The sequence below is a fragment of the Varroa jacobsoni genome, unplaced genomic scaffold, assembly GCF_002532875.2.
Source record: "Varroa jacobsoni isolate VJ856 unplaced genomic scaffold, vjacob_1.0 scaffold_732, whole genome shotgun sequence".
Classification (NCBI taxonomy): domain Eukaryota; kingdom Metazoa; phylum Arthropoda; class Arachnida; order Mesostigmata; family Varroidae; genus Varroa; species Varroa jacobsoni.
In genome coordinates, this window is record NW_019213634.1 from 1 (window position 1) to 24,589 (window position 24,589).

At 41.0% G+C, this 24,589-nt stretch overlaps 1 protein-coding gene across 8 annotated transcripts in view; it reads right to left on the minus strand.

The window, feature by feature from the left end:
• Positions 1–1,082: 1,082 nt before the first annotated feature.
• The window catches only part of LOC111263085 (transmembrane protein 47), a gene marked incomplete at its 3' end in the record, with an annotated part of 40,338 nt that continues 16,831 nt past the window's right edge, over positions 1,083–24,589 (minus strand). For 4 of the 8 annotated variants that reach the window (XM_022837863.2, XM_022837866.2, XM_022837873.2 and 1 more), the window contains 5 exon segments: positions 1,083–2,908; positions 3,915–3,988; positions 4,407–4,590; positions 10,385–10,537; positions 21,022–21,121. In XM_022837863.2, coding sequence (XP_022693598.1) covers positions 2,747–2,908; positions 3,915–3,988; positions 4,407–4,590; positions 10,385–10,537; positions 21,022–21,121 — 673 coding nt within the window. 8 annotated transcript variants of the gene reach the window in all.

Below are 24,589 nucleotides of genomic sequence, written 5' to 3' on the forward strand. Positions count from 1 at the left end.
TGTATGTACGGAACCCTTGTCAGGTGTCCGCGGAGGGATAACATAGTTCGATTTAAACATGAACAACAAACATCATCTAACGATTTTGCCAGAAGCATCGGCAGTTACGGTTCATTGTAGCTGGCATCGTTTCATCATAACGTTTTCTAAAATTCTGATACTCTCATGGCTACTGCTTACTCTCTAGTAACATGAGTTTCGACATCCTTGGGTAAAAAATCTCAATGGAATCCTATAATAATCGTTGTTAGGTAGACAAGTGGTTTCCGGCTGATATGCAAGGTAGTCTACCTATCGCATAGAGTAAATATACCCTATACGCCGGAAATCAGGAGTTAAGAAACAAGTCAACCCTGTTATCTACAGCTATATAGCGATACAAGAAATTATCCCGCTGCGCCTCGGACCTGATACTCGACAAGCATCAACTGCTCGATGTCGGCGCCTTCAGTCACAGGTCTGACGACCTTGCTGGCAGTACACTATTAACTCAGCAGTGTGTTTATATATATATGACTTCACTCATAATCTAGGATCGATATTGGTGTAGACCTCTCTGTCTGTCAGGACATCTGATGTGCTTTCTGACTAATTTTAATATAGGTAATATATATATATATATTTATGGTGCAAAACGGTATGGGTACGTTGAGCGGAAATCGTAGAATACCGTACATGAACGTAAGGGCAATGGCATTAACAGCGTAGTTGATTACCTACCATTAAGTGACGAACTGAGTACTGGAATTGATACCTGGTTCTTTGCTTGCGATTTTGATGTCAGTTTATTTTTACTGTTGACAAGTGCCATCCTCCTCCTCCTCCTCCTCCTCTTCCTCTTCCTCCTCCTCCTCTTCCTCCTCCTCCTCCGCCTCATTTGCTCCCATGTAGATAGCAGTTCGTTAGCTTTAGTTCATGCATGCAATACCCTCTAGATCTGAAGACCCTTGAGGTATTATAATAATAATATTCTCACTAAATCACCACACTATCGATCGCACGGCTTGTTGTTGTTAGCTCACACAGCCAACATGACCCAAAATCACACATAAACGCTTGTTATTATCGTTACGATTTTAGCAATATGAGCTATTTTCTACATCATATTTTAGGGGCCAGCCGAAGAACTCTTCGCCCTCCCCTCTAAGCTAATTTCGTCAACAGGCGGTGCGCTCGGAAGCGTAGAAGACATAATCATCTGACTAAGAAATCAACGTTCTACCTCTGTCGTGGCGCCATTGCCATCTGGTACAAAACCATTTCGCGGTTAGCTTATTTCTATCGCGGCAATCATCACTTAGTCACCAGGAACAACCATTTATCACGGAAATCATCATTCCTTTTATCATTTTTACTGAGATAACTACTCATTACTAGCACTAATTACTACGACGTGTTCTACAACCGCGGTCAGTTATCTCAAAATGATAATAATGACATCAATAATAATAGTGGTAATCATCACTGGCATGATGATTTGTTATCGCTTTAGGTGTCCTCACTTGTGTGTTGGCCAAGATTTATTTACTTCAATCATATTTTCATGTTGTGTATGTGTGTGTGTGTATATATGTATTGTTGTGCTGCAAGACATCATGTAGAAGTTGTTGGCGGCATACTCGGCCATCGAAGTGGCACCAACGGCCGTGGCGTTACGAATGACAATGGCAATGAGTGCTCGTTAGATGACAATGTATCTCTCTGTATCACTGCACCTATCCGTTACTCAAGTCTGTCTATAGTAAAAGGCATTTGGCCACCTTGTTTTAGCTTGTCCTACATACACATAATAGGTACACACAGCCAGCATCCGATCGCTCCATAATGCTTCGATGGCAATCAGCAAGCGTTCCCAGTTGGGGCTAGCACACGTCGTTAAACCGTATACAGTTATATAGATGACGCCGGCGAAGTACGCTTGTGGAGGAGGTCGCGAAAGAGTATAGCTTGGTCCGACCCGTAATTGATCACCAGTTCAGTCAACAGCTATGCGTAAAAACTCCTGTCTAATTTAGCTGCGTCTTTTGAAACCTGTAGATTGATCACTAAGGGCTAATCTGCACCATACCATTTACCCTAGCGTTCCCTAGTCAAGTTATCGATTGAAACCGTTTATTTTTATGCCGTTGATAGACCCTCTAAATCCGTCCCAGGCGTAGATGATTTCTCCCCGCCCCACTTCTTTTCGTGGTATCACAATTCACAACGCATCATTCACTTATGGCTACGATGGCATCTTTAGCCCCATAGCTGCTCCCCTTCCCCCTTCCCCCCCCCCCCCCCCCTGCAACGTATAGAATCAGACGGATTGTAGGGATGGCAATAGGAAACAGATAGGCAAAGAATGCACCCTAAATATTTAAGCCCTAAACACGTGCTCTTCGACCAAACACATGGGGAACAATGTGCTCGCTATGTACACACCTACGTCAATGGTCTTTGTGATACGAACTGTATAATTAAATATATATATATATATTAGTCGCCAATAAGGAAAACGTAAACCTCAGTCTTCGAGCTCTCTATAGTATAGAAGCATATAGTCATTGGAGAACACTCGACCTGGAACCGTTGGCAGTAGTTTCTGGGCTTCATCAGTGTATGATTTTGCTGTCGCTATTTTACTGTTTGTGCCGCTTAAAAGGACCAGCGATGCCGGGCTGGGTACGGCTGCCACGAGCCCAGTGTTCGATTCGTTGTTTCATTGACGGGCGCGGCCGCTGCTATCACTGTTATGTCTAATATTTTAGGCTTTGTTGTCGTGAACGGTCGCCACCGACGAGTTGGTCGTCCTCTCCCGATAGTAAATTTCTTCTGTCTCTTTATCACACAACAGCAGAAGGATTCCGCCAAATAGAAATATTGCTGCCCCCCAGCCTACTCCGTACGCCCAGCCGAACTCCCAGACCTGAAATATGCCGTTTTATGGGACAATAGATACTAATGTAAATATAAGTTCAATTTCAGTACGAGAAAGTTCAATAACACGTTCAGTCTATAATATGACTCATTCCTGATGTATCGACTTGTTCCCAAGTGTACGGTATAACCGATTCGTCGGTGCGGACGAGATGATGTCTACGTGAATGAACTGCCTTATTGTCGGACGATCGAGCCTATCGAGCTTTCGTACAAACACAGTTGTCCTAATACCTAATAATTACAACGGTTCCTGTACTGTTCCGTGTTTTAAGCGTTCACGAAAGCTCTGCATGGAAGAGGTCGTCAATGCAGTAGAGGCTTCAGCTCCTCGCCACTACGCGTTCAAAATGCCGAAGTTCTTGAAGGAGAAGTACCGTGAAGGTACTGCTTTACTTCAGGCACTTGTATATCGGCCGTTTCGTCTGTACGATTTACCGACACTAAACTCTATTTGAGTGTTTCGTTGAATGGCAAAGTTTGTGAGAATTAGTAATTCGTCTGCAATTAGAAAGCTAATTTTGCTACATATATCTGATAAGTCGTGCGTTGCGTTGAAGCTTGTAGAAAACTACCGAGACGCTTAGTGCTCAACGTAAACGGCAACTGTAAGATAATGTTGTGCGTGTTCGACAAACCGGTGCCGTTTATCGTACATTTGAAAGTGATACATCGGGAATGAATAGCTGGGCATTGTTCAGTAACGATTGTTTAGCTGTTGTAACAGTTAAACAATGGTAATGTTAAATTTATAACTACGCCGTTTCAGCTACGTAAGTGTCTGTTGTTTACATACCACCTTTGTTGTTATATCCATACAAGAGCTGCTATTCTAACTTTGTAGTTTTAAGCAAATGCGACTATAAGCTCAAGTACGAACGTTGGAAGGCGGCGATACAATCAATCAATCTAACTATTACTTGGTCGTCATTATACATACCGTTTATATGTCATATCTCGGTGTACAAATATATCAAGGGCAATTACGAACGTACCTGTCGGTTAGAGTCCTCTATTTCGGCCGCGAAGCAGGCGGGGTAAACGACTAACGCGATGAGGATGCATAGCACTGAAACAATGAAACAAATAAAAGTACAACAGGTAAATAGCAAGTAAAGCTTACAATAACGTCAACAAAAGGAAGCCGAAGTTGAGCCATTTTGTAACAATTCGTACGCGGCTATTTTTTTTTTTTTTTTTTTTTTTTTTTTTTTGCTAGTTAACTAACTGAAAGTATGATGTCAAAAAATAGTACCCTTATCAACACTGCTGCTCTCAACACGTGTGTTATAACTTGTACTTTCTCCTGCTTCACCACCGTGGCAACTCCAAGCACAGGTAAGTCCAACTGTGCAGCAGCCAGATACGAATACGTATTCCTATACGTTCTTCGTAAACTAATGATAGCAAACGAAAATGTCAGGAAAGTTCATGCGTACATAACTTGTTGGCTGTGCCCAGGTGAACATCGGCTGTGGAGAACTTACATGCGCACACCATAACGTAAAAGGCGAGCCGGTAGAGCATGTACTTGCGGACGGGATTTCGCGAACAAAGTCCACATCCTGTCATAAGGGTCGCTGCCACGTCGCAAAGCAATGTGATCACGCACAGCGCGGCCGCCGCCTGTACGTAGGCTACGTTACGGGCACCGTAACAGCCCGGACCCACCTAAAAAACAGCAACACAGGCATAATCATAACTGTAATAAAGTAAATGATAGCAATAGTAGTAGTAGTAGTAATCGTCACCATCAAAGCTATCGTTGTTTTGGTCGGATTATCGAAAACAATTACGCTTATGTTTTGTCTCTGATGTATATAGAGTAACTGTATTTACTTTATATATAGGGGGTGACATATCATATGAGGTTAATTGGTTTAAACAAGATAGAAATCTAATGAACTGGATTTACATTTAATTTCACTATTAAAATATTGCTTGATTCCACTCGATGATTATTTTACTCCTAACAGAAAATCTTAATTCCAAAGTCTCGACACGAAGCCAAAGCCACGGCTAAACGAAAACTTGTACGCCAATAATGTCAGTCCTACGTCGGGCACCTATCAAGTTAAGGCTGGGCCTGCGTTAGTGCCGTTATTCGAACCCCCACCTAAAATTATATAATACACTTAAGTCATAGGGAAGCTAAGCTTCTGCAAGGCCGAAGTGCAGATGACCCCTTGGGTGCATCTTGGGGTATTTTACGTCTGTTCATATATTAATATTGCGTTCGGTTTTTAGAACTCTGTGAACAATGAAAAAGCAATGGCTTCGTAATAATAAATTACGATGATTACTTTCCATACTGTGGAGTGTCCGTCTGACCTAATCCGAAAACCTCACGCGTACTCTGCGTTTACGAAGCGCGCGGTTCACTATTCAAAACTTTTTTTTCTTTGGGCTCTCGCATCGTCATGGCGACTTCGGAATTGGAGAGTGACTTTCTGGACTCTGGAATATCTTGCTTTCTGGAGTCACTATGTAGTCTTTTATAACCAGCTTTTATGTAACCGAGAGCTAGGGCAATATTCTATGTTTGCAACGAAGAAAGGACCGTTGAGGTTAAAGTGGATTTCTCTAGCCGGCTGTCAATAACATCCGTTCAGTACTTAATCGAGGGCAAAGCCATAATCATATTAAAGTAAATGCTTCACAGTCTAATATACAATACTATTTCAAAATGTCCGTCAAGCTTTAAGTTGTCAGGTGTCAGGAAACGTCAGAAAGTGCGTATGCCCATTTTGAATACCCAAAAACGGCCGGATAACCTGTAAGAATAATTCTGTAAAAGATTAGTGTGGAAAGTAATAGATTATTATCCAGATATAATCAAACGCCAACGAAATAATGTCATGTTTTTTTTTGTTTTATTTCAAATGTAGCATGTTGAACGGAATAGTCGTTGTTATCTACAGCTGCTTCTCGGGTGATGCAATAAGCTCCTTCGAAATATTCAGTGTCTTAAGTTTCAAAGCTCCAATGGCTAAATTATATCGAAAAATTGTCAGTTTTTCGGATATTTGGGTAGGGAGATGAAACTAAGGAAAGTGTTAGTCTGAATGATATTTAGTTATATCACGGAAGAGCAATATAGAACGAACATGAGCTCTGAAATAAGCTACATATATCAAACGGCGCTTTTCTCACCTTCGGCTCTGATATTCCAAAGCCGATGGTGAACGGTTTTGTGCAAAAATACCCTTTTTATTTTCTGGCACATTAAATAGTAAGGGCGCTATCTAATACACGGTGTCATCGTTTTGGCGAACGTAAGAGTCCCCCGCTGTGAGCAGCTCCGTATAATTTCTTGATATGACATATCCTTAATACGCGCTTGTTCCATACACTGTCCACAAGGTTTATATTTGACCAAAAATGTAGTTGCATCGGGTGAAAATTTTTTTTCAACGTTCTCTATGCAAAGATAAAGCTGCATCTTTAAGTATAATAAAAATATGCACTAAGCTTGAAGCATTTACGGGTTTAATAGGTACACCTTATCTGAAGGTAGAAAAATTAGTGGGGGTGGAAGATCTACTTCACAACACGTTTCAGTATAGGACTTGTTTGATTATTTTTGAGCTAGACGTTTTTCGCATTACAAGATCAACCAGTCCTGTTTCTGATAAGAAACTCCGAATGAATTCTTAAATACAACGCTATTTTATTACTGCTGAGCAATTACGCCATATTGATTTTTCTGTCGTTTATAGGAAACCACAAATTCCGCTTTTGGCAACCTTAGCTTTGCTAACACGCTCTAAAGGGACGGTGTCACATACCGCCAGAAACAGTTGTGACGTTGGCAGCACCTATTGTCGTCTACAATACAGCGGAAATCATTTATACTTTGTTGCTTCCGCCAACTTTCTCCAGTTTACTTACTTCGTCGCTATTTTCTGGTTTTCCTTTCCAGATAGCTTATTTAGCAGATTCATACACTTATACTTTATAAAACGGGCCTCCTGAGACCGAACAACGCCTGATAAGTTGCTTACATTTTTCTTGTGAAATCACATAATTTAGGTTACCCAAAAACAAATCTGTAACCATGTAAATTAATAGATTAAGGTAAATACGCGCTCGGTTTTAGCAACTTCAAGAAAAAAATTCATGACGGGTTGGTTTCCCAATCGTTTCCTGTTGAATAGCTTATTAATACACATGCTCTGCTACGGGCAGCATCATGAAGCTAGCTTCTGGGCCAGAGCGCAAGAGGTTTTTACGATTCTTACGCTGACCCTACAAATAGATACGTCCTGAGCGCTGTCACCTACCTCAGCGCGCTTCTTTATATGATGACGCCATTTGCTGGAGCAATATGCATATGTCCGAGAGTACCATTACAATACCTCATTATGTGTACGCAGGAAGCAATTTTTGTGCGCATTTTTTGTGCTCAAACGCAGTTCAACACCAAGTCATGGCTAAAAAAAAAGACTGATAAGAAATCCTAAGTCATATTAAAGAAGTAGGCAAAACAGTAATCATTAAAAAGGAAACAGCTGCACGCTTTGGTACTGTAAACTTAATGTACGAGGAACACAAAACCCAGACAATCATTTAAACTAGGTTAACTATATACGCTAACTCTGACTTGTTTGTAAGCCATGTAGTTTTATTGTTCCCAAGCAAGCAACGATAAAAGCGGCATATCATTGTAAAAAAAAACTTCTCGCGCAAAAAACTTTGCCTCCCGGATGGAGGGAACACATTTGCGATAGCGAATATCGTGATAGCATTTGCATGAAAAACGGGAGTGAGAAAGTAAACTGCCAATGTGCAATTACAAAATGCCTATAGACAACAGCTTTCTAGAACTTCTAACTTCTGGACGCTCTATACAACTGGGCACTTGACTTCAATTAAACTTAGTAAGTTCATGTGATTCACGTCGATTTTCGTTCAGCACTTAAATCTGTCGCCTACCATAAACCGTTTGGCATTCTACCCAAACGTGTGGAGCGAAATCGGCAATAATCAGCTACATAAAAATTTTCCTTTAAACGTAAATAACCAGTGTTTAAATAAAGGATTTCAAACCCAGGCAAGGCAGGAGTGTTGACCATCCCTTCTAAATCAATTCAATCTGCGTGTTGCCTTCTTCCACCGTTCAGCCTGAGCGTACTTGTGTGCTTCGAAATGGCGTCTATAGTTGGCGGAAAAGTCCTGAATTAAACAACGCGTGATTCTTCATGTTGAATACTGACATAAAGGACGAAGCTATAGTTTTGACGGACTGTTTCGGCCAAAAGTAATCGCTATGTGCAACACTGTGAACGATCAGGACACTTGATTTCAAACACCCGCAATGTATAATGAAGCTCTATTAACTGCGAAGCAAATGAGATTTTCAAACATACGAGATCAAAGAGCTAAGGCCAATTAAAAAAAAAAAAAGGCTTACTGTCTTTAAACCGCATCTGAATGAAAGTATATTTGAATTAATTTTTCCGCATGTGCCATTAAGGACGTCGGCGGCGACAGACGCTAGCCGTAAATAAAATCTAGGTAGTTTACATTTTGGTCTGACGTACGTCTCAAAAGCCGAAAAGCAAAAAAAGGCGCAAAAAATTTGAAAAAAGGTCATGCGCTGTGGCCTATATACACGATGCTGCGATAGATAACATCATCGAGAAGACAGTTTCTAAGATCCGCAGAGAATATTCTAGATTAATAAAAGTTGATTTCTGCGACTTTCCCCATTGAAAAATTTCATGTTTCAAAAAACAAACCATCGACACTTCTGCTTTTGCCCCGGCGAGTTCTCTCTCCCGGAGAGCACCGCCCTTGTCTACGATAAATGGCCTGCCAAGCACCAGTGTTCCTCCCGAACAAAATTTGATATATGGTGATTTTTAATAGATTCGTTCCGACAGGTTGAAAGCGTAGTTCGAGGTAGGGCCGAGAGTTACAGCACAAGTTTGAAGGCATATTTGTCTATTGAGTAGCAGCAAAACCCGCAGTCGAAGTTTATAACATTTGTTATACACGAATTTTAAACAGTCCAGTAATAATGTTTCGTTAAGGATATTGGCAAGTGTTTAACTGTAGTGCTGAGTTAATTAAGAAGTTATTTTCCCTAGGAAGTATGACCGTCAAGAATGTATTTTTTTAACAAATAACTTAAAAATTTAGCATATACTTCGAATAAAATGCATGACTAAGTAATAAATATAAAGAATAAAATACAGTGTGTTCATCTCCAAGCTATGCAAAAAAATATGATACGGTTCTTAATTAACAAGTTACAAAATGTAAAAACTGAAATATGTCTGACTTGCCTCCCCTCTGTTTGCCAAGTTCATTCCGATAGACAAGTAGTACGCGTTCTATATTGGATACTTAAACCGCTAGGCACTACTTGCAGATTTCTATTAAAATGTTTCCTTTGCATAAAACGTACACGGCTGACTCGTAGCCCCGATTCAAATCTAGACGACCACATGCCCCTAAGTTATCATCATGTACACCCGCTATTTAGTGCGTTTTCATTTATGCGAGCGACACCGTTATATAAGGCATGACGAAGGAGGGGGGATGCAGGTTACCAAGGTGAAATATATATCGGCAGAGGGGTGTCCTGCTGAACTGCTTCATAGGCAATAGAAATGGAAAGTGAGCCCAACTATGTTGTTTATCTAGATGCGATTCGAGGCCGCACGCTAAACTTTTAATGAGCTTCTTCGCTTTGCCCGTAAATACTCTTGCCCTCAAAGGCTGAATCTTAGCAAAATTCAGAAGCTTTCCAAAAAATACAAATATATGACTTTCTCGCTTCTCGCAGCGCTCGAAACGAGATGCGGATGTAAAGAAGTAAAACATTGCTACACGCAGTACCTGAACTTTTGGTTGCAGAATCTGTCACTACTCAAATTGCAATGATTGGTTCTCTAGTTGTGGGTGCATTGGAGAGGACCGAAGGATGCGGACGCCCAACCATTATATCAATCTTAAACGGCGGGTTTAACCGCGCTAATACTGCTATTTTACTAAATTGTTGTAATAAAGTAAAAAAGACCGGAAAAATAAAGTGAATTACTGCAAAGCGATTATGTCGTATCGATTATTACAACGATTTTTATTCATCTGGCTGCTGCACAATAGAGCGTTCCGCTTTTATTACCACAGCATAGTATCAAAGACGGCATATTTCCACCGAGTGCTAGTAATACAATCGTTAACCCCTCAGGGAGTGACGTTCCCTTTTAAACAAGTTTCTCTTGGCCAGTCCACTAAGCTCGTTGTGGGAAATGGAGCACATTTTTGGTATCGACACGGTCGGGCATAGCCTTTGTCGACGGCTACCAAATATCCCAGCGGCGTCTTTATTTCTAATCGGGTAACACCGTCCTTTTTTGTTGTTGCTAAATGGGACGCCAATTAAAGATCGAGCTGTGTCTGCGGCGCGCTTCCTTTTTAATTTCATCCGATGGCTGTATTGTTGTTAGGAGTTTACCTCTAGACCGAATGGTAGGGGCTTTAACGCGCCTTCTTCAACGCACTGTTCCCAAAGGCCCTGGCGATACTTCTGCGCGACCAGCCAGGACGAAGACAGGATGCTCAGGATCATTAATAGGACCACGATCAAGCCGCAAATAAATGCGAACACCTGTTGATAGAGCAAAGATAGCACACATACAATAGCAATTTGGTATTTTAGTCGTAATCTATAAAAACGTCGTTTAGGAGCTGAAAATCGTTGCGAGTTACCTCGAAAAATTCTATTTTTACGAACTAAATCAGTGCGCAACAAAACCAATTACCAGGCAGTGTCCGATGGTCCATCTACACAAATAATAGGAGAAACTATTACTGGCACATTGATGTCTAAATATGAATACGTCAGTTATTAGATTCTAGTAGGAGAGTCATTGACGTAAAAAACCCTCATATCTATCGTTTGGATATTCCATTTTTCTCGTCTCTTCGTTATGCTACCCGATATTGATTAGTCCGTTTGATATAATTACGCTTACTTGTAAATTCTTAGTTTATAAACGATCCTATTGATAGTTGCGTGCTCGTACCAGGTTAACGCAAATTGGCCCTTTGCTTTGTTTGCACAAACGTCAATGGGGCTTGTAGATAGAAGCGGAGGGATCAAGAGGGAAGATTGTTCTGGCCTTGTCGAGTGACGACATGCGAACAAAGCTAGACAGTAGAAAAGCTTCTATTGCCATGGCATTCGTTGTTCCTTTTCGGTACCTTGTTTCGGGTCATCAGCACGAAAAAAGCAAGGACCCTAAGACCGGAGATCAACCTTATTTGTACAAGGTGCAAGAGTTTTTGGAATGGCTGCCAGCGCCTGATCTTTCAACCACTCTATTTTTTTTGGTAGCTCCAATTGCTCTGCTCGAACTACAGGCATACCCATGATCTGGTCCATAAAGGACACGCCAAGTCCAAGCTTTTCGGTTTGGATTCCTATCCTAGGCTAACTAACTATGACGGAATCGAGTCGACTACGCGGCTATCGAGTGCGTTTTCCGCAAATATCATTTTAGCAATGCATGTATTTACTACGTACGCTCTTTATAACCTTTGGAGTTTTTTTTTTTTTCATAAAACTCGGTAGAAAGAGCATTTTCCCGTACGCCCTGTGCTTCTTCGAGCCCAAAAAAAAATTTGCTACGCTATACATTGAACCGTGAATCGTTATTATATTTCATTTATATTATATACAGTACTATTAAAACTATTTTCAAACACATTCTGTACGCCATTAGGTTTCTACCAGGCACTAACCTAGGAAGTAACTGACGGACAGCGCAATATCTAACGTGAAAAAAATATGAAGTTACAATTGCCCCGTACTGCTTAAGCCACCAGTTGATTTTCGTTGAAAGCTATTTCTTAGCATGCCCGGTTGATCCCCGTTATTACGTTTACCTCAAGCAGAGGTGACAAAGGCCACCGTGCCTCTCCCACTTCATACCGAAATGAAGAGTACGACTCCCCATTTCTATACTGAGCATGATCAAAGATCGTACACTGAACACACCGTTAGTAATACATTTGCAATATGCAATATATCGTTTAGTGACTGAAATGAAAAGTTGAAGTTTAAATCAGTTGAACCTCTTGAAGAAAGAACGGTGCAGAGTATGCACATGTACATATCTTGTCCCTAATAGAAATCATGTATAGGAACATATATCACCAATGCTAATGTTATGCTACTAATGAGCGTACATTCTGTATCCACACGCCAGTATTTTTACTAGACGATATGTAATTGTATGACACGAATAACTTCATTGGACTTCATTTACAAAAACAGCTATATTTAGTTTACCCAGAAAATATGACGTACCGAATGTGGCTTGAAAACTCAGACGCTATAAGTACGTATATATAATTCACCTACAAAAAGGATCACTAAGATTAAGGAAAAATAATGGTAATCGTAGCTAGAGCCAGGCATCGCTGCTCGCTCATTCTAAGCTACAAATAAACAACCTAAAGCACCAAAAGGACCTCACTAAACCCCACTACTACCCCACTTGAGAAGTGTTCATGTTGCTTAATGTATTATTTTATAGGGCTTGGTATATTATATTACAGGGAATTTATCTTATTATATAAGCTATACCTTCTGCAGACCTAACATCTTCGCAGCGAAATAACAATTGATCGTCGAGTTCGCTCGGCAAAGATCAGTTGTTGAACGGGACTATTATTCCAGCGCATGGCTATAAAAGCTTATCGTACTGTTCCTAAACTAGGACTGCTATCGTATAACCAATCAGTTTTGTATAATACCGACTATACATAGTTTTATATATATATAGATATAATATGGTTTTTCTAACTGCGGTCATACTTGAACAGTGCAGTGTTATTATGTATATAGCTCAGTTGCAGCGTAGTACGTCTAGACTGAATTCTGTAGAAATTCATGCCATTGGCAGATAGGATTTTCATTGTAACAAAAAAAAAACTTGATCATTGTTATTAGCTCCAGCCATGGAAAGGGGGGGCGCAGGGGTAGGGGGAGATTTATCGAGTTATTTATCTTGGCTCAGTAATTGTTTACGGGTTAAAGTATTCAGAATGTTCTGTCCGCTTTTCAATCGTAAGCAGATGTCCGCAATCAGAAAGCGAATATGAGAGATCCAAACGTTGCTTTGACGGTATCGACAATATATACGCCCTTCCCCGGTATGATAAACAGATCGTTCGGAGAAAGGTTATTATTATTATTATTTAAGTTAAGAGCAAGCCGATCAGTCGTTTTTGAAATGCCTGCCCCGATAAAGTTCTATTGAATTCGTAACGTGGCACACTTCGTTTACTACGGGGAGCCAGCCGCTTAAGCCGATGTCTAACGGTTAGACATAGAACTCCAAATAGTTAATTTATTAGTTAATAAATCCCACGTGAAGGCCGGAGTTCTTCTACGACAAGCATAAAGGTGTCCCGCCTTTGCCTTTTGTTTGATTAAGGGTAACCGTTATCTCGGTGGCTTTGAGCGTATCCAATGGCATTCACAGACGACGTTTACGGTGCCGCGAAATAGTCTCCCTCTTTCGACCCCAGTTTCCCTTGGAAGATCTGCCGTTATCGTGACGGCGATCCCGCGCAGCCCGGACGCGTTTTGTGGTCCGGTCGTTTACCAAGCGAATCTTCTATTCTACCTAGCTCGCTCATCATTTCGTATTGTGTAGATCATAGTAGTTAAAACAAGCTAGCAGGATCAGTATCATGTAATGTCGAGCGTAGTCTTAAATTTAAGTTTACACAAACGCAAATATATATCGTGCGCTATATATTTATATACAGCGCACGATATACGGTCGAGCTGAGATGCTTGGCAACGTGGATATCAAACTTATCAAAAGACAAGGAAAGTTACTCGCTATAAACCGGACTAGATGGTAGATTGGGCAATATTAAAATTACCGTATCAGTGCCTATTATAGCACTGTTAGCTTCTCGTAGTTGATACGATCTTTGAACCGTAGGGATGTAAGATCGTGTCTCACAGCGTTTGGTGAACTAATATGGCATTTATGTGCTATCAGCTGCCTTTCTGAAGACTATTTATTTCTTATGCTGCTTGGTCTATTCGTGTTTTACAGAAAAATCAGTAACAGGCATAGCCAAGGAGAAAAGAGGCTAACTATCAGGCCCAGCTGGTTACTACAGCAGAGTTCAATATTTATTTGAAGAATATCGCTTAAACAATTCAACTTCCGAATCTTTAGGATGCTAATAAGAAAATTAGAAAAAAAAACTTTACTGATTAGTTCGTTTAAATTGAAGCATGCAATTTATAGTAAGCTTATCAGGGTGATATACTTTTATACTTCGAAGTATCGTCCATGTAATGTCTCTTATAACTGGTGAAATAGGTCAACGATATTAATTGATCCTGCTTGTTACAATGTAGGTAACATGTGCAACCTTTCCAGCAATTTTATTATCCAAAATTGACTAAATTTGCTGGAAAAATAGCAGAGAAAAATCTGTTTTTCCGAACGTTTCACTCATTAAAGGTTCTACACAATGTAGTTTGTTGTTGTTGTGGTGTTGCTGCTATTAATTACTGAATGTCATGGAACCACGTATGCGCTATCCATGGGCGGAATCGGATCTTCTAAAGACTACTCTAGAATTGAAGTTAGCGGTTATAAGGCCCTATGGAAACAGTAGTTGTCTCCCAAATACGTCTTCACGAAAAGGCATAAAAATCGGTGCTCAATATTAGCGCAGACAGAATGCCATCGCTATGTAGACACTCGCTACCGACCAATATCAGTTAGAAGAACGCAAGAAAAAAATCTTACTTTTGCAACCACCGAATAACCGCCATTCACGTTATAATCATCTATTAGGCCTTATTTCGACCTGCTCACTATAAGCCGTTTTACTGAGGGCGTTCTTTGGAAAACATGTTTGCGAAGGAAAACGACGGGGCCGTATCACGACAATAGAAAGAACTGACGTTTTACCGTGTCGACCACATACACATTTAACAGATTTCGCCGTAGAATTGTGATGGGGGAACGGTAGCGTAGAATCAATCTATATAGTATCTGCTTCGACACCCTTCCGAGTGCAAATCATCATGTCAAACTGGAAAAATGGAAAATTATTTCGATTATGGCTGCTTGAGCTCACATGCTTGTCGGCAGTATGTTTTGCCGAATTTATTCGAGCTGAACGAATAAATTACTGAATATTTCAAACATAACAGAAACAGTAGCCCTTGAATTAAAAGGGGCGCCCAGCAGAGTCTATAAAAAAATTCACACAAAAAGTCCCATACACTAATTCTTGTCACACTATCTTCAGTCATCAGCCACGATCAATATGTCGTCCGGAACCGAGCACTCTACCTGTTTCATGGTGCATGTATTAACACACGTTGTTAGACAACAGCATTCACGGTAGTCGGGGTCGCCATAACTTGGGTACGGACTTTCATGTGGAAGAGCTGACAGTTGATGAGGAGGTAAAATATGACGAGGCGGCGCTACTGGCATTGAGGGCGATACAAACAAAACCCGTCGAGGACCACCTGCGCTACCTGGACTAGGCCGTGGGACGCCAGATTCATCAGAAGCCGCTAACGTACTGCTGTACGTTGGCGGGCGGCGGTACCCACCCGTTTCCCTGTACACAACCTGCGATTCCATAACTGCGCTTCCACACCAGCCAACTTCTTTCCGTCGTCGATGAAAACAATTCGTTCCTGTTCGCTTCTGTCTGCTATCGTTTTGTTGCAGTACTTGTTTAGTTGATCGGTAAATACAAAGTTTCGCGCTCAGTCCCTACATTGAATGTTGTCCTTGTCTAGCCAGAATCTATGATTGCTTTTGAGCGTAATGCGTGTCTTATACGTTTGTATATCTATGTACAGAGTACATTACAGCAGGTCTCAGAATTTTATCGGCCATCAACCATGTAGCGGTTGGTGTAACTGAAGCTTCCATTCGTTTGTGCAAAGAAAAAAAGGCTTACTTTCGAAGTTTCACAACTTCGACGGCGTTGACAGTAAACACAGTTTCGGATACCCTCTTTCTCTGCGCTGCACGCTTATAGATAAGATCTTTTTAACTAACTACTTTTTTGTCAATTGGATATTTATAAACGCAACAGAATATTGCAAGTAGTAGCGTGTATGCCTGGGCTTACACTTTCTTCGGCACGTCTTTTTTAGTCGCAGCGGTGTCTCCGGTCTGTCGGGTTCGGGACGCGCCGTACCACCTTGGTTCAGCAATTCTTAATCAGAACATGCCCTGACATATCGCGTAATCGCACCTGTGGTATCAGTAGCACTGCATTTCGCTTGGCGAAGCGTTGTTTCGAAGGAGAAAGACAATCGTATGCTACCTCTAACCAATATCTCTTAATAAATTGGTCATTTTCGAGCAGTCTAGATGGTATATGGCAGTGTGAAGGATCACAGATGTGGAATTATTTTTAGTCACCCTGTCTTCTCTACATATATTTTATTCCTTTCATTATTTACTTGTTTCTTCTTTACACAGTCCACATGCCTATACAGATAAACAAGCAGACACGCATACACACGCCACGGGTTACGCGAGCTCCCAGAAGCCCATGGGTTTTTTTTACCACGATCGTCGTCCTAAAGGTTGCGTTTTTTTGACGGTCCCATTGCGTTAGTCGCTAAGAGCGGCGAAAGTCTAAGAGTATCTGCTTCTTCAGTGGAGTGTTTGAACCGCGGGCGGGCGGGAGGGGGGTGTGGGGTACAGCTGCTCTATAACCACCTATGTCATTTTGACACTTCATACACCACGAGGGGTAGAATGAAGAGAGCTTTGTTTCATATCTGTTCCTCAACACACACATGTGTATACAAGTACAAATAAGTTTACGTATAAATGTATATACATACTATATATACAAGCAATATCTGGTTGTGACTATTTGTGCAGTAAATAACGGCGAATATATTCACTGAACATCGCCAGTGACCAAAATTCTACGAGCATCTTTTGATTAGGTTGAGGTGGGCATAATAGAGTAGTGTTTTAATAGCGAATACTTCCTCGGCCCGTTTCTCTGACTGTCATTTCGTCGTCTACGCCATAACCTAAAATCGACGCCTGGAGAACAGTGGCACAACGAGGTCGCAAAAAAGTTTTCGAACTAAGGAGCGACCAAAAAATCAAAATTGATATGTGGTTAAATCAACAGTTTTCTAGCTTGTGAAGCGTCGCAATATCTTTGGGAAATATGTGATCGAATTTCGTGCATTGCTCAATCTGAGCGGTTCATCATCATTTTCAATGGTGTTCCTGTTCACACTCATCAATGGGCATACGTAATACAATTAGCCGACAAAGCGTTACGACAATGCGGTTGCCGCTTTCTTGGGACATTGTTCTTGTCACCGGTTTGTATTGCCGGACTGGCCGTATGCATATCGCGTATGATAAAAATCTGGGAAATCTTGAGAAATTTCTGTGAAAACATTAATTGTAGTAATAGCAGTATCTCTTTCTGTAGATGTTGCCGGTTCTGTCGTTGATTCGTGCCTTTTCAGTTAAATATTTTTTTCAGCTGGTGAGGTTGTAGTTAGAGCTTCTTGATCTCACCAACGGCCATTTGAAGTGCTACCCTCGGAGTCGACGATTGATTATAGTCTTCCGACGTCATCGTGTTACGTTTGAGCGTTACGTAGATAGGCAACGTGATTATAATAACCTGCGTAGCAGGAACCCCTTCGTGGGGTATCATACGGAAGAGCTGGATGGATCCACGCAGTCCACGAGCGCACGCACTCACACACACATACACACACACAGGCACACACTCACACACACATATACACAGGCAGTACGCTGGAAGCACTTGAATGCACGTAACGTTTACACACATACACAAATACAGACACGGACAGACTCATGAATGTAGCGCTCAATATGGTTGCAACAATTATTGTCAATGTGCACTTGTTGCAGGGTCCACGACTCTTGATGCGAGAGGTGGCGCTTTCTCATTTGTACCAGCGTCGTATCAATTGCTGCCCCTAAGATTGATGGGTGCAGTTTATCTGGTGGAGTTTGCACGATCACTGCTCTGATTGCCGCCACCGCCGCTCTCGTCACAGCCGCCAGGCCACAAGCAGCTGGTTATTCCTTTCTCCGCTTCTAATTACGTCACCTCGAACGCCATCTCGTATTTTGTACCACCATGAGCTCAGTTGCCACTGCCACGGATGAGCCTTGGCCACCGATTCGGGCCGCTGCACGCTCCAACTCGCCAAGTTCTCGGCCACTTTCAGGCCCGGTCAGGCCACCGCTCGGACTCTTCCGACTTCGGCTTCGACACTTCGAACATAGCAATACGATCAATACAGCGGCGGCGGCGGCGGCGGCAGGAGAACAACCGGCCAATCCAAGATGGCTCTCGCTAGTGTTGTGCTTGGCGAAGGAGCGAGAGAGCTCACTGAGATTGGGATTCCGGCTTCCTTATGTGGTTACTCCCCGTGACCTACCTTTCTGATGTTTGCTGTCGTTCCGACATGCGTTTGATTCCGTCACTGCTGTCTAGAATCCATTGGTCTCCAGGCAGTAGTTACGGAGCAATGTCCACTGGTCAGCCATACATACGCTCCCTACTAATGCATTGGGCGCGGAACGGCGACATGAAAACCGGTTCATGGGCTAACAAATAAAGAATGTCTCGTCTACACTTTGGAATCAAAGCCAAACAGAAACAGGCAATATGCCATCAAAGGGCTGAGATGTATGGTAAACAGTCGCATGAGGACTTGGACAAATCGTAGGGAAACCTATGCGCTCTGTGGAAGCGCAACCATTTCACTATATATACATATATATAGTATACTTTTTCTAATCGATGCTATTTTGTGTAGAAATCAAATATAGTGTTATTGAATAAGCTCCGCTGATATATTTTGAGAGGTCTTTTTTTTCGAGCTTTACTTATCTCTTAGAATAATAATAATCTTTACTAGAAGATATAGTAAAACGGACATGCATCCTATACAGCTATATGTAATATTAATTTACCTACGAAATGGCACTCATGTGAAAAGTTAAGAGGAAAGAAATTCTTCTTAAGTGCTATCGACAGTCGTTTAGATATTCAAAGCTTTCAAATTGCAAAAAATAAGGTGAGTCCTTTGCCTTTTGTCTTATAGAAGCCATGCCCCTTAATCGCAAAGGTCTCTTCGTGGTCTAGACGATTCACTTGTAATTGTCTGCGACGCTCTGGCCCTTGGAAGACAAACATATGTGCTTTGTGGAGTACTCTAGATACCTGGCACGGAGATAACAAGACTCTTCTGTGATTGTGGATTGTAACTTCAATGTCAACCTCTGTCCGCTGCAGTTGCTTACGACGTTTTTTTTCGGCCAGCTGCAGTGACCACTACGAATAATCACGCGTAAATAGGTTGCTCATAGTATTTTTCAGATTTTTTAAAATATGCGATCTATAATTGAGGCTAAACTAATTAAGTTAACTAATAAGACTAAGTTTTATATCCGGTTTTGCCCTCAAACACTGCTTCAAATGGCTAACTTCTACTACAAAGCAAAATGCGCTTGGTTCAAAATTAGGCCGCGTACTTGTGGTTAGCAGGCAAGTACATTACCACTGCATCCGCGCCTAGGCCTGCAGAACCTATAGGTAGCAGAATGGCTATTCGATTTACTGATTGAAACGAATTTTTTTTTTTCGAAAAGATAGAAAAACTTATTTTATAGGTGTGTCAAGTTTTCTAAGTCCGTTCTTAAGATACTCTTCGTCATGATGCGGCCGATTGACCGTAACGTCAATATATCCTTTCCCCGTTACTATTTGAAACAGTGCCGCTTCATAGGTGACACTAGATTGGAGCACTTAAAACTATTTTATAATACCAGCGTCCGTGATAAATCGGCAGCTCCTTTGGAGAAACATCATGTTTGAACCTTCAATCAACCTGGACTGACCTTGCATAGAGAACGCGAAACCGACGCAACACTATTTTAAGAGTGCGAAAACCTTAACAAATGCTCTCGCCGGATCAGTCCTTTTTTCCAATAATAAAAATCACAATCTGGGATGTAATTGGTAGATGAAGCTTCTGTCAGTTAGGTGGGCGCAGCTACATTGGCTATATCCACACTTCTTTAAGAGCAGTAGACGATCATTCGCGACCGCTCTTTTCCGTTGTTACGATGCTAGAAGGGAAATGAATAAACGTATGTACAGCCTAACGTTAAGGGCCACTAATGATGGTGATCACCTGCGGACGTCTAGGAACTGATATGTAAAAAATATACGTTTGTATCTATAGGGTATCAAAAATGAATCTGCTGTGTTTGTTATGCCAGATTTTAACATCTATACACTTACAGTCAGCTAATAAACGGAAAAATAATCTATCTAATAAATGTTCCATTGTTTTTGTTATGTTTACTTTGGTCAGAAAAGAATCGTCTATTGAAAATGGTTGAAGGAGCTAGATCATGTTGTTTTTACGCAATGTTGTTACTACAGCCTCAGCCTATCAGTCGCAAGGGAGCAAAACAATTGCGAGTCATAAATGAAAATTAAGATGATTGTCTACCACCTGACGCCAACTATGATTGGAAAGTTCTCCTTTTTCTTAAGATGCTTGAATAAATCATTTTAGGTATTGCCTTAAAATAGATAAATTTAGATTCTTGTTTCTCTGGTTGCACAATGATAAAATGCTTTTGTGTTTTTTTTTCTATCGAGAATCAACAATTTGTATGGAAGCATGTGGGTATGCAAGCCGGAAATGGCTTTCACAGGGAATATTTGAGCATGCGGCATATTTAAAGTGTGACGCATGCAAAACAGTACAAAGTCTGTTGTTTCTAAATACAAACTGGTGCCAATATGATATATATTGTATTTTTTAATGTTAAACGCATACGCAGGACCACAAGTCATATTCGTGACCCTATTTAATTGTCGTACGCACAGTTTTTGATTGAGGGATTTATGAATAGCTAAGAATGCACGCAGAAGTATTGTAGGTGGACACGTAAAAGCGAAATTATAGATTGTACTGCTTTTTGCAAGAGATCGATATAACTAATACATATCAAATATACAATAGAAATAACTGTATCGTACCTTTAAGGGTCGCACGATATGCACGGTCTCGATCGTGCTGTTGATCACTCCGAGATCCGACTGCGACTGTCGTGCCGAACCCGGCTGACTCATCGCGAAGCTGCTGAAATATTCGCCAGAAAAGGAGCGTGTCGTTTAAATCAAAGGGTAGGAAAAATGTCAGGAGTTCAATAACATCTACTACGGGATCATTCGTTTCTACCAGGACTGAGGAGCTCAATGTCCGCTTGCTTGTCCGAGAGGCTTGCGAGTTGTTACAATCACTGGTGAGTTAAATCTAACAGAGGCACATACGACCGTCTGTAACGAGAAACAAAGGCGACTAAACAAGATTGCACACGCTTTTCTTTAAACACATTTAGGACTTTTTTGTTTTGTTAAAAAGAAAATTGTTTTCAAGCCGCTCAAAACCAAACCTCTAAGTACTAGCAAAATATTGTCGATAGCCAGCCAGAGATAGAGCGAACTGTGGGTACTATAGTTAGAAAACGTCGGTCAAGACCCATATTGCCGCGGCAGGCGCCCAGAAGTGAGACCGGAAATCCCTGAGTGCAATTTACACATTAAGCTTTGAAAAACATCTACTCTATTCATGTATTTTTTTCGTGACGATTACTTAAGAAGCTAAATAAGGGTAAAGCATAGGTGTGTTCAGGTGAAAGTTAATATGTAGCATATGACTGAAGTTAAATGCCTCGACTTCTACATCCACTATTGCCGTCAGGCGCATGCACAAGGGTCGTTGTAAACACATGGCATTTTAATTCTCGCTCGATAATAACACGAAATTGTATGTATTTAGTTAGATACCAGGATTTGCAGGAGCGAGTCACACTCACAAACGCGACAGGATGGCCCATATTGTTTGGAATACTGCATGATACACTTTACTTTTGAGGAAGACTGGCTTCTTTCGCTTCCAACACAGTCCTATCTTTCCTAATTGTTCGTCCGTAAATATTCACAAAATGTGTGCTTAAAAAATCATGTGTGCTTTTATGAGATCATGTTTTGTGCTGTCACCTGAAAATTGATGTATAATCTTTCATTACGTCTACAAGGACGTTCTGTTGTGCATCTATCCAAGATGTGATCAAAGTTTCTGCTTCCGTAGAAAGAACTACATTATCAATTACTATATATACGCGGCTAGTTTTCTGCAAATATCATCTGGCTGCCCTGAGGGAAACCATCTCAAATCTAAATCGATGAAGCGTTCTCTAACTCTAGCGAATGAGGTAAGGACCTATATCTTTTTTTGCTTCTTTTATAGTCCGTTACCCCTTCGAAGAATATCCGCGATTTGATTCAGCGTTTACTCATTAACGGAGCGTTTCCGTATAGCCTACAGACGTTAAATCACAACGGTGGTGCGTGTTGCGACTATCTGTGTCCTGTACCCCGCGGACCAAACGCAGCTGAGTTGTCGCCACACGCCTGCGTTTACCATGAAATACTAGAGCTGAGGCATACATATTGCGCGTACAGGTTTCAGTCCTGGCAGTCGATAGTTATAATGAAGATTTACTAAGCTAACCTAGTCTGCATAAACCGTAAGGAAGCTTAAAGTAGACTCGACAAAAAAGGTGAGGTCAACGCACTGAGGGCAGTCTAGTTACCAATCAATTACGTTCCAATTGTTATTATTAGATCGGGTTGAGTAGAGTTTACATTTGTCAAGGTAGAGCTTCACAGTTATGATGGCCTCGGTGGTTTGCTTGTTGATCTTTTGTAGAAACGGTAAACTTCCTGTTCTTGATTTGTCGTAACGAGTTCGTTACAAACGTATTGTATGGCCGTATACTTGAATACGTATAGCTTCAACTGATGTACTTAGTCCATTTTTCCCTGTATTCACTTAAGTTCTAAAGTAGATAATTTCAAATATATTCTGAACAAGCAGCTATTTAACTGAAGAGAACAAACGTATTACATGGTAAGCAATCCTGGAAGACAGAAGCTAATATGCTACGTGCTGATCAGCAGTGTAGACAAATTGCGCTTTTCGCAAAAAACAGGAAATTTGCAGAAGTTGCAATATGGTTTCCGTTTTTGTTCCCAAGTTGATTAATTGTTCTCGCGAATGAGAATTGATTTTTCGCAAAAACTCAGTTGCTTTTAGAGGCCTTTGTGAGAAGAGATGTAGTATCGCTTGGTGCCTATCGGGAACAGTTTAGCGATCATAATAGAAGGCCATCGTCGTGCAATAAAAAGGTTTGCTTTCAGTCTGGCAATCGCTTCCGTATTGCAGAAGATCATACCGATAATTAGAAGTGCATATGGATAAGCGTATAAGCATCTAGATTTACGATGCCTTCGTCTGCTATTCTTCCTGATATTCTACAGCATGGGGTTAAATTCGATTTTTGTGTGTTTTTTTTTTAAATTTCTTTGTTTTCCAAAACGAGCCTGTAAAAATCATCAGCTCTGTTTGATTTTCTTTGGCCTTATAAGGTTTAACTTTAGTCATATTCCAAATATGTGTTTTTATGTGAAGAGTCTATCCTTCAAGGATTTCTCTGATTAAAAGTTATGTTACTTGAAGACAACGAGTCTTTTTTGAGGGATTTTCTCAGCATTCGTAAAACATTTCCGAAAATTTTATAGTTGATATCCGCTCAATTTCTTTGGGCTCTATGCATTGGTTACAAAATTGAATTTTTACCGTTTTTATGACTGACATGGTATTCTTCGTGAAAACGGTTTAGAATTTATGAAAGATGTACCAAGAGAACGACATAATAATCCCCTAAAGAAAAACAATAGAATCTATGAAGTAGGCCATTGGGATTACTAAACTTCTCTGGTAGGATTACTAAGTAGACGCAAGGGAGTAGTGGTATTTTGCGAGCAGTTTATTATGATTACTGTTGGCGCGAGCTAGAACCCAGGTGGACTGTGAAATTACACACAGCAGGTACGTCTCGGGCCTCATACTGTGGGTTCTATGGCACAGATTAATTTTATGCCTCGATAAGAGGGCAACTGCAATGGAAGAGATAAATAATTAGAATTGTGACATGGGGAAATTCAAGTTCTAAAAGAAGAGCTCTTGTCTTGTTACATGGTTCGTAATACATAGTTTAGATAAAAGTAGTTCTCTAAAGCTAGCAAATAAAAGGAGCTCGTTTATGGCTTCAGCGCAGCCCAGGTTAGGTTTGCGTGTGATAATATAGTGATTACGTGGTTATCTACTGGACTTAGGGACACGTAGAATAATCAAGGCCGAAATCGAAATACTTCGTTTCGTGCTGCGAGGGGTCAGCTGTTCGAAGCAGTGTATAAACGCAATACCGGCCGTAAAGCTCAAAGTTTAAAAAAATCTAAGATTATTTTGAAACTACGCGGAAAAGGAAAATGAATGTGATAGTTATGGCACAAACAGTCCCTTGCCTGAAATAGAGTAACCGAACAGTGCCGCGAGATAGCTGCGGCAGAAGTCGAGACTGGCAGATTAAAACAATAAAGTAACAACTAAATTAGATAGGCGTAGCAGGACATCAGGACTACCGAAGATGAATAATGTTCTCTAAGGGATCAGTGATCCGCATTGAACTTAGCTTTGATT